The sequence below is a fragment of the Octodon degus genome, unplaced genomic scaffold, assembly GCF_000260255.1.
Source record: "Octodon degus isolate 3935 unplaced genomic scaffold, OctDeg1.0 scaffold00045, whole genome shotgun sequence".
Classification (NCBI taxonomy): Eukaryota; Metazoa; Chordata; class Mammalia; order Rodentia; family Octodontidae; genus Octodon; species Octodon degus.
Window position 1 is genome coordinate 2,328,918 of NW_004524621.1, and position 10,290 is coordinate 2,339,207.

The following is a 10,290-nucleotide window of genomic DNA, read 5'->3' on the forward strand; positions in this document are numbered from 1 at the left end:
GAATAGGTATTTTTCATCAAGTATTGCTATGTTGAACTTTAAGTCCCTACAGAATATGATAAAAAACATTTAAAAATTAGAATATATTTTAAAAATAGGCAGAATTATATACTTCTTATGTTTACACATAAGTCCAAAAATCTCACCATATACAGCCTTGAAGCAGGACAGTCCCACAATATTCATTTTCATGTCTCTTGCTTTCATTCACCTCATGTCTTTTTTATTTATTTTTTTCAAACTCATGTCTTGCTGTTTGCCAAACAAACACTGTCCTGGTGAGCTACATCCCTGGCCCCCTTGCTTTTTATGGTTGGATAATATGTGACATTTCATTTATGCATTTGGACACTGGGTTGCTTCTACTTCTTTTGGATAGTGTGAATAATGATATTGATCCCTTAAACTGAACCAGTTTCAGGCTGACTCATAGTGTTATATATACTATTTTCTTTCTACATGCTAGTAGAATTTAACCTTCAATTATTAGCACTTAATTGGGGGGTGCTGAGGATTAATTACAGGGTCTTTATACAGAGCTTCCTTCTTTTTTTATGTATTTAGTACTGGGTCTGCAGGGTCTACAGGGTCTCACTATGTAGATTGGATAGTGATTCTGTTTTCAGCCTCCCATGAGCTGGGATTACGCCACCATGCCAGTCTCAGTCGCTGTCTCATAGCACTACGGCTCTGCTATGAGCTCTGCCTATACAGGTGCTTTATTCTGTGCCCTTCTTAAACTTTTTGAGACAGAGTTTCTCTAACTTCCTAAATTGTCCGTGCTGGGCTAGAATTTATAATTCTCCTGACTCAGTTTCCTAAAGTTCTGGGATTATGTCGCTGTGGTTGGCTGTTCTTTTTCCTCTCCTTCCCCGCTCCCTCTCTTTGTTTGGGAGACAGGGTCTCACTGTGTATTCTAGATTGGCCTAGACCTCACTATGTAAACTCACGCTGGCCTTGAACTCAGGGGATCCTCCAGCCTCAATTTATAGAGTGCTGGGATTACAGGTGAACCCGGAGACCCCCAGCTCTTTTTTTTTTTTTTGCCATAATTTTATTGATAAACAAATAGCAATGAGACAGTTTCAATAATTAATACATTGCATACATTCTTCCTAGTGTTTAATTGCTGTACAAGATGCGGACTTGACATCCCATTTACAAACACCTTTAGAACAAATCATTCTATTCATTAACAGAATGTAACTATATATCTATCCTAAGCTCTCTGAATACACAGATACAAAATGGACATTCATCTGTATACCCTTTTTTGTTAAGTTCCTTTATTTGAATATTATAGGTGTGTAAACTCAGCAAAATATTCCAAAAGAGTCCAGTAGCCCATAATAGTATTGGGCCTTCCGCTTGACTGGCAATGCCAGAAATTGTTGACCTGAGTACCCTACAGCTCAACATAACACCATGGCTTTACTTCTTATATTTCGTTTTTATACTTTTCTTCTGGATGGTTAAGACCAAGGTAAAGCAGGACCTATGCAACAAGAGTTGTAGCTTTTGACCCCCAGCTCTTAGTTCTAGTTTTTTTTTTTTTTTTTTTTTTTTGAGACAAGGTCTTGATGTGTAATTCAGGCTGGCCCCGAACTCACTGTGTAGTCCAGGTTGGCCTTCAACTCATGGCAAACCTTCTGCCCGAGGTTCCGCAGTGCTGGATAATAGGCATGCACCACCACACCTGACTGGAAGAGCTTATTAAAAAAAAAATAAAATTATTTAGTCACAAAAGTGAGTCCATTTAAAGAACATATTAAGATAATAGTAATACAAACGGCTTGCAGAGACAGCTAAATTAGATGGCCCGCATAAGTCCAACTATGGAAAAACGGGTTCACCCAGTTTAGCGAAATGTACAGTAACAAAGAGCGCTAGGAAGCTCGGAAGGCCAGAGCGAGGCAGGACAGCACGCACCGCTCCACCCACACCCCGCCCACTGGGCGCAGTGCGCAGGCGCAGCGGGGCTCCCCAGCGGGCTGCTGAGCCTCACTGCGCACGCGCATCCCGAAGCGGTCCCCTAGCAGCTGCCGTAGCGGAGTGCCGGTCGCTGGAGTGTCTGGGATGGGTGCCGCCGAGGCCGACCGCTGGGCGTGGCTGCTGGTGCTCAGCTTCGTGTTTGGGTGCAACGTCCTTCGGATCCTCCTCCCATCCCTGTCCTCCTTCGTAAGTGCCTGCCGGGCTTTCCCGGGACCAACGTGGTCGGCCTAGCCCAGTGCCGCCTGAGAGCCAAGTTCGGTTGCTGGAACGCCTGCGTGGTCTGCTTTGTACTTTACGATTTAACCAAAAATTTTATTAATGTATATTTTTTAGAGACAGAGTCTTATTGTGTGTTCCAGGCTGGCATGAACTAGTAGCGATCCTCCTGCTTCAGCCTGTCGAGTGCTGATTACAGACCTGTGCCACCACGCTAGGCTTGGTCTTTTATATTTTTTAGGTGATTCCTAGCGCCTGAATGTTTTGAGGCTTCCTCTCTAAAATCCTTTTGCTGGATTTGACAGTGGAAGACACCTGGTCACGCTTTCGTGTGGCAGGATCTCCAGCAGCCACAGGCGGGGTGACCTCGAGACCTGGAGGCCAGCCTCACTTGGTTGACTCGGGACCTGAGAGAGCTCAGCTCCCTTGATGATGGGCCTCAGGTGTGCTTGGCAGGGTTTCCCGGAGGGCTCGAGTCCGTTGTCACTGGTGCAAGGTTCCTGAGTGATGGATGCCAGGGTGCAGGAGTCCTCATTCTGGTTGTGGGGGGCAGGGAGACTGGGTAGGGAGAGAATCTCCCTAGAGTGTGGTGCTTGCTGTGTGCAGGGCAGCCACGAGCATTGGGGGGCACTCTTATTGCATCCCGCCCTGGCAGTGACTGCCTTTCACGTGTCACCGTGTCCTGAATACAGAGAGGTGGCTGTCATCATCTTCTGTTACCTACTCAATTCTGTAGCTGCACCAAGTCACTCTTACCTGGTGACTGCTGAGTGGTTATCACTTTGTGATTCTCCCTGTTCTGCCCTCCTACCTATTGGTGCATGAATAGGGGTTGGGTGGCAAATGCCCAGGGCAGGGTAGGATGCCCTAAGATGTCAGAGGGCATGCGGGTCTTGCTTTCTCCTCTTAATATAAATTGTTGGAGGGGTGCATATAAGACTCAGTAGAACTTTTGCTTCTTGCATGTTTTATTCTACCAATATTAATTGGGTATTCTTTGCAGAGCTGTCTGAATAACTTTGTCACTGAGATATAATTCCTGACACTTGCAACTTAAGGAAATTTACTTTGGCTCCTTTCAGTCATAGTTAGTTGCTTCCAAGGCAGGGAAGTGTGGCAGAGGGGCGTGGTGGAGATCTACTCAGGGCATGGACAGGAATTAAAGAAAGGGAGAAACCAGGAAGGGAGAGGGACCCTTCAGGCCATTTCCACTGTGCCCACCTCTTCGGACCAGACCCTGCCTCCTGAGAAGAAGTTGGTGTAACCCCCATAACTCAATGAAGTTCCAGGAGCCTCACATATAAGCACATGGGGCTTTCGAAGACAACTAAAAAAATTTTTTTCTTTTTCTTTTTTTTTTTTTTTTTTGAGAGTCAGGCACTTATGCCACTGAGCTATCTGCCCAGCCTGAAGACAACTAAATATAAACCATAACCGTCATGTTAACAGTTTTTAACTGTATAGTTTGGTGGTGTTAAGTACATTGTTGTGCAACCCATCACCATCCCAGAATTTTTTCACCTCATAAAAGACTGTGTGCCCCTTACACAATTGCCATTACTCTCTCCTCCAGCCTCAGACAACCACCAGCCCCATAGAGATAAAATCACACTTTGTTCTTTCAGTCTAATATCTTACAGGTTTGTTTACCTTGTAGCATATGTCAGAATGTCTTTTTCTTCCTCCCCACTGGAGTCAAAGCCAGCAGCACACTATTACAGAGCTACATCCCCACCCCTGCCCACATTTTGGGGACAGGCTCTCCCTTACTTGCCCAGGCTGCTCTTGAACTTGCTATCCTGTCTCACACTCCCCAAATGCTGGGATTTACAGTCTTGTGTTGCCCCATTTGGCTCAGTGTCGGATTTCTACCCAGTGAAATGACTGCCTTAAGTCCCTGCCACTATGCACTTGTGTAACCCTCAGTACCCCTCACCAGTCCTCCCTCCAAGGGAAGACCTGCCTGGGCTCTGACACTTGCTGTGGGCACTCCCTTCACCATACCTTGCATTCCTCCTTGTTATGCCCACCTCTCCTGGGCCTGCAGAGCATGCAGGGCCCATGTCACTCAAATGAAAGCTCTGTGGTAGAATTGGTTTCTTTCTTTCTTTCTTTTTTTTTTTTTTTTTTTTTTTTTGGTGGAACTGGGGATTGAACTCAGGCCCTTGTGCTTGCCAGGGAAGCACTTATTCCACTGAGCTATCTCCCCGGCCTCCTAGAATTGGTTTCATTTTATTATCCCAGGTGTGCAGTTGCAGTGAATGATACTTACCTGTCCCATAGTGATCCATCCTTGCTATGAGTTTGAGGCCAGCCTAAACTACATAGCAAGACCTTATCTCAAAAAAAAAAAAAAAAAGAAGCAAATACCTGGGATATCTTGGGCTTCATGATGTCACAGGGAGGAGGAAGAGAGGCGCAAAGCCCCTCTTTGTCGATGAAGGTGTGTGCCTGGGTGGGATACCCAGTGAGGAGAAGGGTGCGTGCCCGGGTGTGCTCTAGTCCTGCAGGGCTCAAGGAGTGGCTTGGGAGTCAGTGCGGGGCTGCTCTCAGTGTGCCCAGCCACAGCCTGAGCCCTGCAAGTCCTGGAACAGTCCAGCCTGGCTGGAAGATGTGCAGGAGCCACATCCCTTCATGGTCAGGGCTCACTGCCCTCCTCAGTGGGGGACCCTGCTCCACTGTGGGCCAGGACAGTCACCCCAGCCATCTCCCTCTCCAGTTGTCTCGGGTGCTGCAGAAGGATGCAGAGCAGGAGTCACAGATGCGGGCCGAAATCCAGGACATGAAGCAGGAACTGGCCACGGTCAACATGATGGACGAATTTGCCAGATACGCCCGCCTGGAGAGGAAGATCAACAAGATGACGGATAAGCTCAAGACGCACGGTACCACGTCTGGCTGGGCAGAGGCTGCAGACCCGCACAGCACTCTATTGCTTAGGTGTCTGCGTGTTGATGGCATTTGAGTTGTCCAGAAGAGTCCCATGCCTTTGCCTCCATTCTTATTGTGTGGCTGGGGAGCCTGTTTTCTAAAAGCAGAAACATCCAGGGATCCTCTTAGATCTTCTTCAGAGCCAGCTTGTCATTGCAGCGTTTTTGTTTTGTTTGTTTTTTCCAGATTCAGTGCTTTTCCTTTCTTTGTGTTTTCTTTTGTCTTTTTAGACAAGGTCTTGCTATATAATCCAGCTGGGACTTGAACTCACTGTGTAGCTGAGGCTGGACTCAAACTTTTGGCAATCCTCCTGCCTCAGCCTCCTAAGTGCTAGGATCACAGGTGTGCACTACCATGCCTGGTTCAAATTCAGTACTTTTTTTAGGGATACCCAGAAATGATCCCATAGTGGGTTCCCAAGGCCTCCTGTCCTCTCTGGATGGTACCCTTTGTGACCTTCTCTCAGGTTGTCTTCAAGGTTCCGTCCATATGTGAAGGGAGAGGCACATAGGTGGGGACCATTGTGCATTGCCTTGACTTTGAATGCCTGTACACCACAGGCTGGGTGGAAATAGGGGAGAAAGTTCAGTTCTGTTGATAAGTGCCACATGTAGTATAGGAAGAATTTCTGATTTCAATCAGAAATGTTTAAGGTTTTCAAAATTTAATCTCTTCAAATCTCATGTAGGATTCTCTTTTTGTGTGTGTATGTGGCTGGTTCAGCCCACCCTGGGGGCAGGGCCGGTGTGACATGTACTGGGGATCGAATGTTGGTCCCTGCGCTTTGCCTAAGCTTGCCTAAACAGGTGCTTTAGACCACTGAGCTATCTCGCAGGCCCGGGTTACTCTTTTAAATAGTAACAGATGAGATGGTGGGTGACTTAAAAAGTTCCGTTTTATATTTTCACTTTTCAAAATTTTTTTATTTTTTAATTTTTATGTATTTCATAAAGGTCTAAGATCTCACTACACAGATTGGACTCATAGTGATCCTCCTGTTTTTAGCTTCCCAAGCACTGGGATTACAGGTGCACACCACTATACCCAGTCTTAATTACCATCTCAGTGCACCCCGGGGGCGAGGCCAGCTGGGTACACTGGGGATTGAACCCCGGTCCCTGTGTCTGCCTAAGCAGGTGCTTTAGTCCACTGAGCTATCTGGCTGGCCCCTTCCATTTTATATTTTCTAAACTGAGTGGTTGTTGCATTTATGATTGGAAAGGATCTTTTTGGTCTGGGGAAATAGCTCAGCGGTCTAAGCACCTGCCTGGCAAGCTCAAGGGCCCATGTTCAATCACCAGTACCTCATGCCATGCTAACCCTGGAACTAAGTGTGCTGATGTACACCTGTAATCCCAGTGTTGGGGAGGCTGAGACAGGAGGATCACTATGAGTCCCAGCTGTGTAGTGAGACCCTGTACCAAATAAATAAATACATAACTTTAAAAAATTTAAGGAAAGAAAGGACCTTTTAAGAGGAGACAACGTTTCTGTGTCTGTAGGTACTTTGTCAGTTTGAAACACTGACACTCTGACTCTTCCTGTTTTTCCTTTCAGTGAAAGCGCGGACGGCTCAGTTAGCCAAGATAAAATGGGTTATAAGTGTGGCTTTCTATATCCTGCAGGTGAGTGTGCTGCGGTGGCTGGGTTGCTAACATCTGGAAGAGCAGCCCAGGGCTCAGGGTCCTGCTGGCCTGTTACTTGGACACCTAGAACTAAGTTCTGTGTGTGCCTTCCTGTGTCACCCTTCCTCTCCCTCTCTCCCTGCCTGTTTCCCTCTGTTTCCTTTGTTGGGGTTGGGGTGGAGGCAGGCCCTTATGGGGGCCATCCTCGCCCTTCCCACTGTGCCCACCAGCCCTGTGAGTCCTGAGTGAGATGCAAGGGCACCTTTGCTCTTGGTCAGAATTGTAGAAAATGGGGACTCTCGGGCATATCCACACTGAACTCCTTGGAGATTTTCCTGTTACCTTATGATAAGAAGGCCCAGGCATGTGCTGAGAGCTCATGGGGACACCAGCAGGTCTCTTTTGCTTACCAGTAATGTCTTTGCAGGCTGCCCTGATGATCTCACTCATCTGGAAATACTATTCTGTCCCTGTGGCTGTGGTGCCAAGCAAATGGATAACCCCACTGGACCGTCTGGTGGCCTTTCCTACCAAAGTGGCAGGTAAGAACTTTCTGGAAAACATGGCAGGAGGCTGTGGACAGGCTGAGGGAGAGGCCTGTGACGGAAGGTGAGTTCCTATAGTCTTCACAGCCTGTGTGTTGAACTGAACTTTGAACCTCCTTCCAGAGGGGCTGGAGAAGCTGTGTGGCTTGTCAAGTCACCCCCACTGCCGCACTCTGCTTTGGGAACCCACAGCCACGTGTGGCTTGTGAGCGTCCTGGTACTTCCACTTGTAGTTCCCAATCCTGGATGTGGTTGGCTTTTCTCCAGCACTTGCTGCTGTCGGCTGTCTTTTATTGCTGAAAGGTGCTCCTTTGGGATGTTAGACTTAGTCCACATCCTTGTAGATTGATTAGAAATACTGGCAGCACTTTATATTTTCTATAAAGTTCATTAGTTATGGAAGACTCCTCTTAGAGCTGTGGAATATTTCCAGCCTAGTTTTTTTCATTAGATACAGTTAGATATTTGGCACATGCCATCTTATGCGTCTTTTTAATTTTAATTATCATACCACATATTTGTTTGGAGGTAGGGTGAAACAGGGTCTCATGATGCAGCTCAGGCTGGCCTCTATCTTACTATGTAGTCCAGGCTAAGTGCAAATTCACCATCCTCCTGTTTTCAGCCTCCCAAGAGCTGGGATTAAAGGCATGCACCACCATGCCTAGTCTCGATCACTGTCTCAGCGCATATCAGGGGTGGTTCCAGCTTGATAGCTTAGCAGACTAAAGCACCTGCTTAAGCAGGGTGCAGTGGCTGGGGTTTGATCCCCGGCATACCATGCCAGCCCTGCCCCTGGTGTGTGCTGAGATGGAGGTTGAGACTGGGTGTGGTGGTGTGTGCCTGTAATCCCAACTCTTGGAAGGCTGGAAATAGGAGGATCACTATGAATACAGTCTACATAGTGAGACCCTGCAGATCCTGTAGGTCCTATCCTAAATATGGAAAAAAAAACAAATTCACCATCCTCCTGCCTCAGTCTCCAGAGTGCTGGGATTACAGGTGTGCACCATTCTGGCCAACTTTTTTGCTTTATATTGGAGGCTCATTCCCTTATATCTTATTGTGGGAGCCAGTAGATGGCTCAGTAGGATGAGCGCTTCCCTGGCAAGCTTGAGGGTCTGAGTTCAATCCCCAGTTCCGCCAAAAACATAAAAAATAAAAAACCTTGTATCTTATTGTGTCCAGCTTCTATAAGGAACGGTCATAGACTGTTTCATGTACCAACAGCACAGATACCCTTTTTTTCGAGGAACCGGGGATTGAACTGAGACTCTTGCGCTTGCCAGGGAAGCACTTACTCTACTGAGCCATTTCCCTGGCCCCTACATATCCTTCTTGCATCAGCACTTTCTCGAAGGCTGGGAAATGCAAGGCCAAGGTACAAGCAGATTGAGTGTCTGGACAGCCCCCCTCTCACTGGGTCTACCAAGGTGGTGCGAGGAAGAGCTCTACTCTGTCTCCATCTCCATCTCCATCTCCACCTTCCTTCCCCCTCTTTTTTTTCCTCTGGCTTCTCTCAGAAGGGCTTCTTTCCTGGCGTGGCCACTTCCCATAGGGCTTCCTTCTTACACAGTCACTGTGGGCTTAGGGTTTCAGCATGGTAATGGGTGGGGTACAGACACACTCATCTGGTAGTGCATCCATCCATCAACCTCTTTTCCTGAAGAATTTTTAGAGCTACTCCTCACTGGGATGTTTGGATGTGTCCTACTTGGCTATTTTCTTGGTTTTTTGAGGCGGGATATTGCTATGTAATTCAGGCTGGCCTTGAATTCACTGTGTAGTGCAGGCTGGCCTCAAACTCATGACCATCAACTGCCTCAGCCTCCTGAGTGCTGGGGTGACAGGCCTGTGGCACCACACCTGGCTGCTTTCCTGTTAAAGGGCATTGACTTTGGTCCTGAATTTGAGCTGTGTAAGCCAGTGGTGTGGCATGCGTCCTTGCCAGTCAGTCTGTGGCTGTGATTTGGGATGATGCTGCAGGTTAATTACTGTCTCAAGAGAATCAGCTACTGCAAGGACTCCCAGTCAGCCATGTCCCCTGTCCTGCTCTGCCCTTTTCCTTCTCTTGACACAGCCAGCTAGGCAGGGCGCTTTGCATGTGTCCTGGGAGCCACTGGTCACTCTTGTAGGCTGTTCTTCTGAAGGGGGATGCTCACTGTCTTGGTTGTCAGTGGGCTGAGGGAGGCCCAGGTGGGTCAGCACTGCTTTGTGTAAAATGCTTTTTTGAGAAAAGAAGAAATCATCCCACAGGGTGTGGTACAGTGTGTTTGTGCAGCATAGCCCACATCTCGCTGGTGGGCTCTGTAGCTGTCCAGGGATTCCTGCTGGTAACTACACAGCCCCTACCACCACCCATGTCTAGGTCTGATGGATCTGTACCCACAGATTTTTTAGTTTTTATTTGCACAGCTGAGAAAGAATGGAAATTCTCTTAGATCCTAAAGTTAAAGAAATAGTGGCATGACTGTGGGAAGGATCCTTGGCTCCATCTCTTATGTTCGTGTTTCTTTATTTTCAGGTGGTGTCGGAATCACTTGTTGGATTTTGGTCTGTAACAAAGTTGTGGCTATCATACTTCATCCTTTCAGCTGAAAAAGAAAGTGAATACAGATACAAGACTTTAAAAATGATTTTCTCTTGGGTTAAAAATCCAATGAACAAAAGCATGAAGGCTTATTTTTTCTGTTGAATATGTTTGTCCTTGTAATTTATTTGAAATTCTTACAAGAATTATTTTTTTGTATACCTGTTATTGAGCCAGAAAACCTCTTTTATGATGCTTGTGTACCAACCAAGATTATGCCAAGTTTGTAATAAATGTGAAACTTTTCATGGCGTTTACATGTTGATTGTACCATTGGCATATTTTGGCCTTCTTGCCAACTGGAAGGTCAAAATTTTTTAATAAGGCTTAATTCTATTTTTTATTCAATTTAGAAAGCAACTTAATACCACTGTAGTCTTACCTTGCTTTG

The 10,290-nt window shown here is 46.7% G+C and overlaps 1 protein-coding gene across 2 annotated transcripts; it reads left to right on the forward strand.

The window, feature by feature from the left end:
* Positions 1 to 2,012: 2,012 nt before the first annotated feature.
* Wrb (tryptophan rich basic protein) lies at positions 2,013 to 10,145 on the forward strand. 2 transcript variants are annotated; one of them, XM_023715875.1, is made up of 5 exons: positions 2,013 to 2,178; positions 4,928 to 5,109; positions 6,697 to 6,764; positions 7,192 to 7,306; positions 9,834 to 10,145. In XM_023715875.1, the coding sequence occupies exons 1-5, from the start codon at positions 2,077 to 2,079 to the stop codon at positions 9,868 to 9,870; spliced, it is 504 nt and encodes a 167-aa protein (XP_023571643.1). In that variant the 5' UTR covers positions 2,013 to 2,076; the 3' UTR covers positions 9,871 to 10,145. The 2 variants fall into 2 exon arrangements, with proteins under 2 accessions (XP_023571643.1, XP_004631829.1); XM_004631772.2 differs by having other exon boundaries at positions 4,928 to 5,093.
* The last annotated feature ends 145 nt before the right edge of the window (positions 10,146 to 10,290 follow it).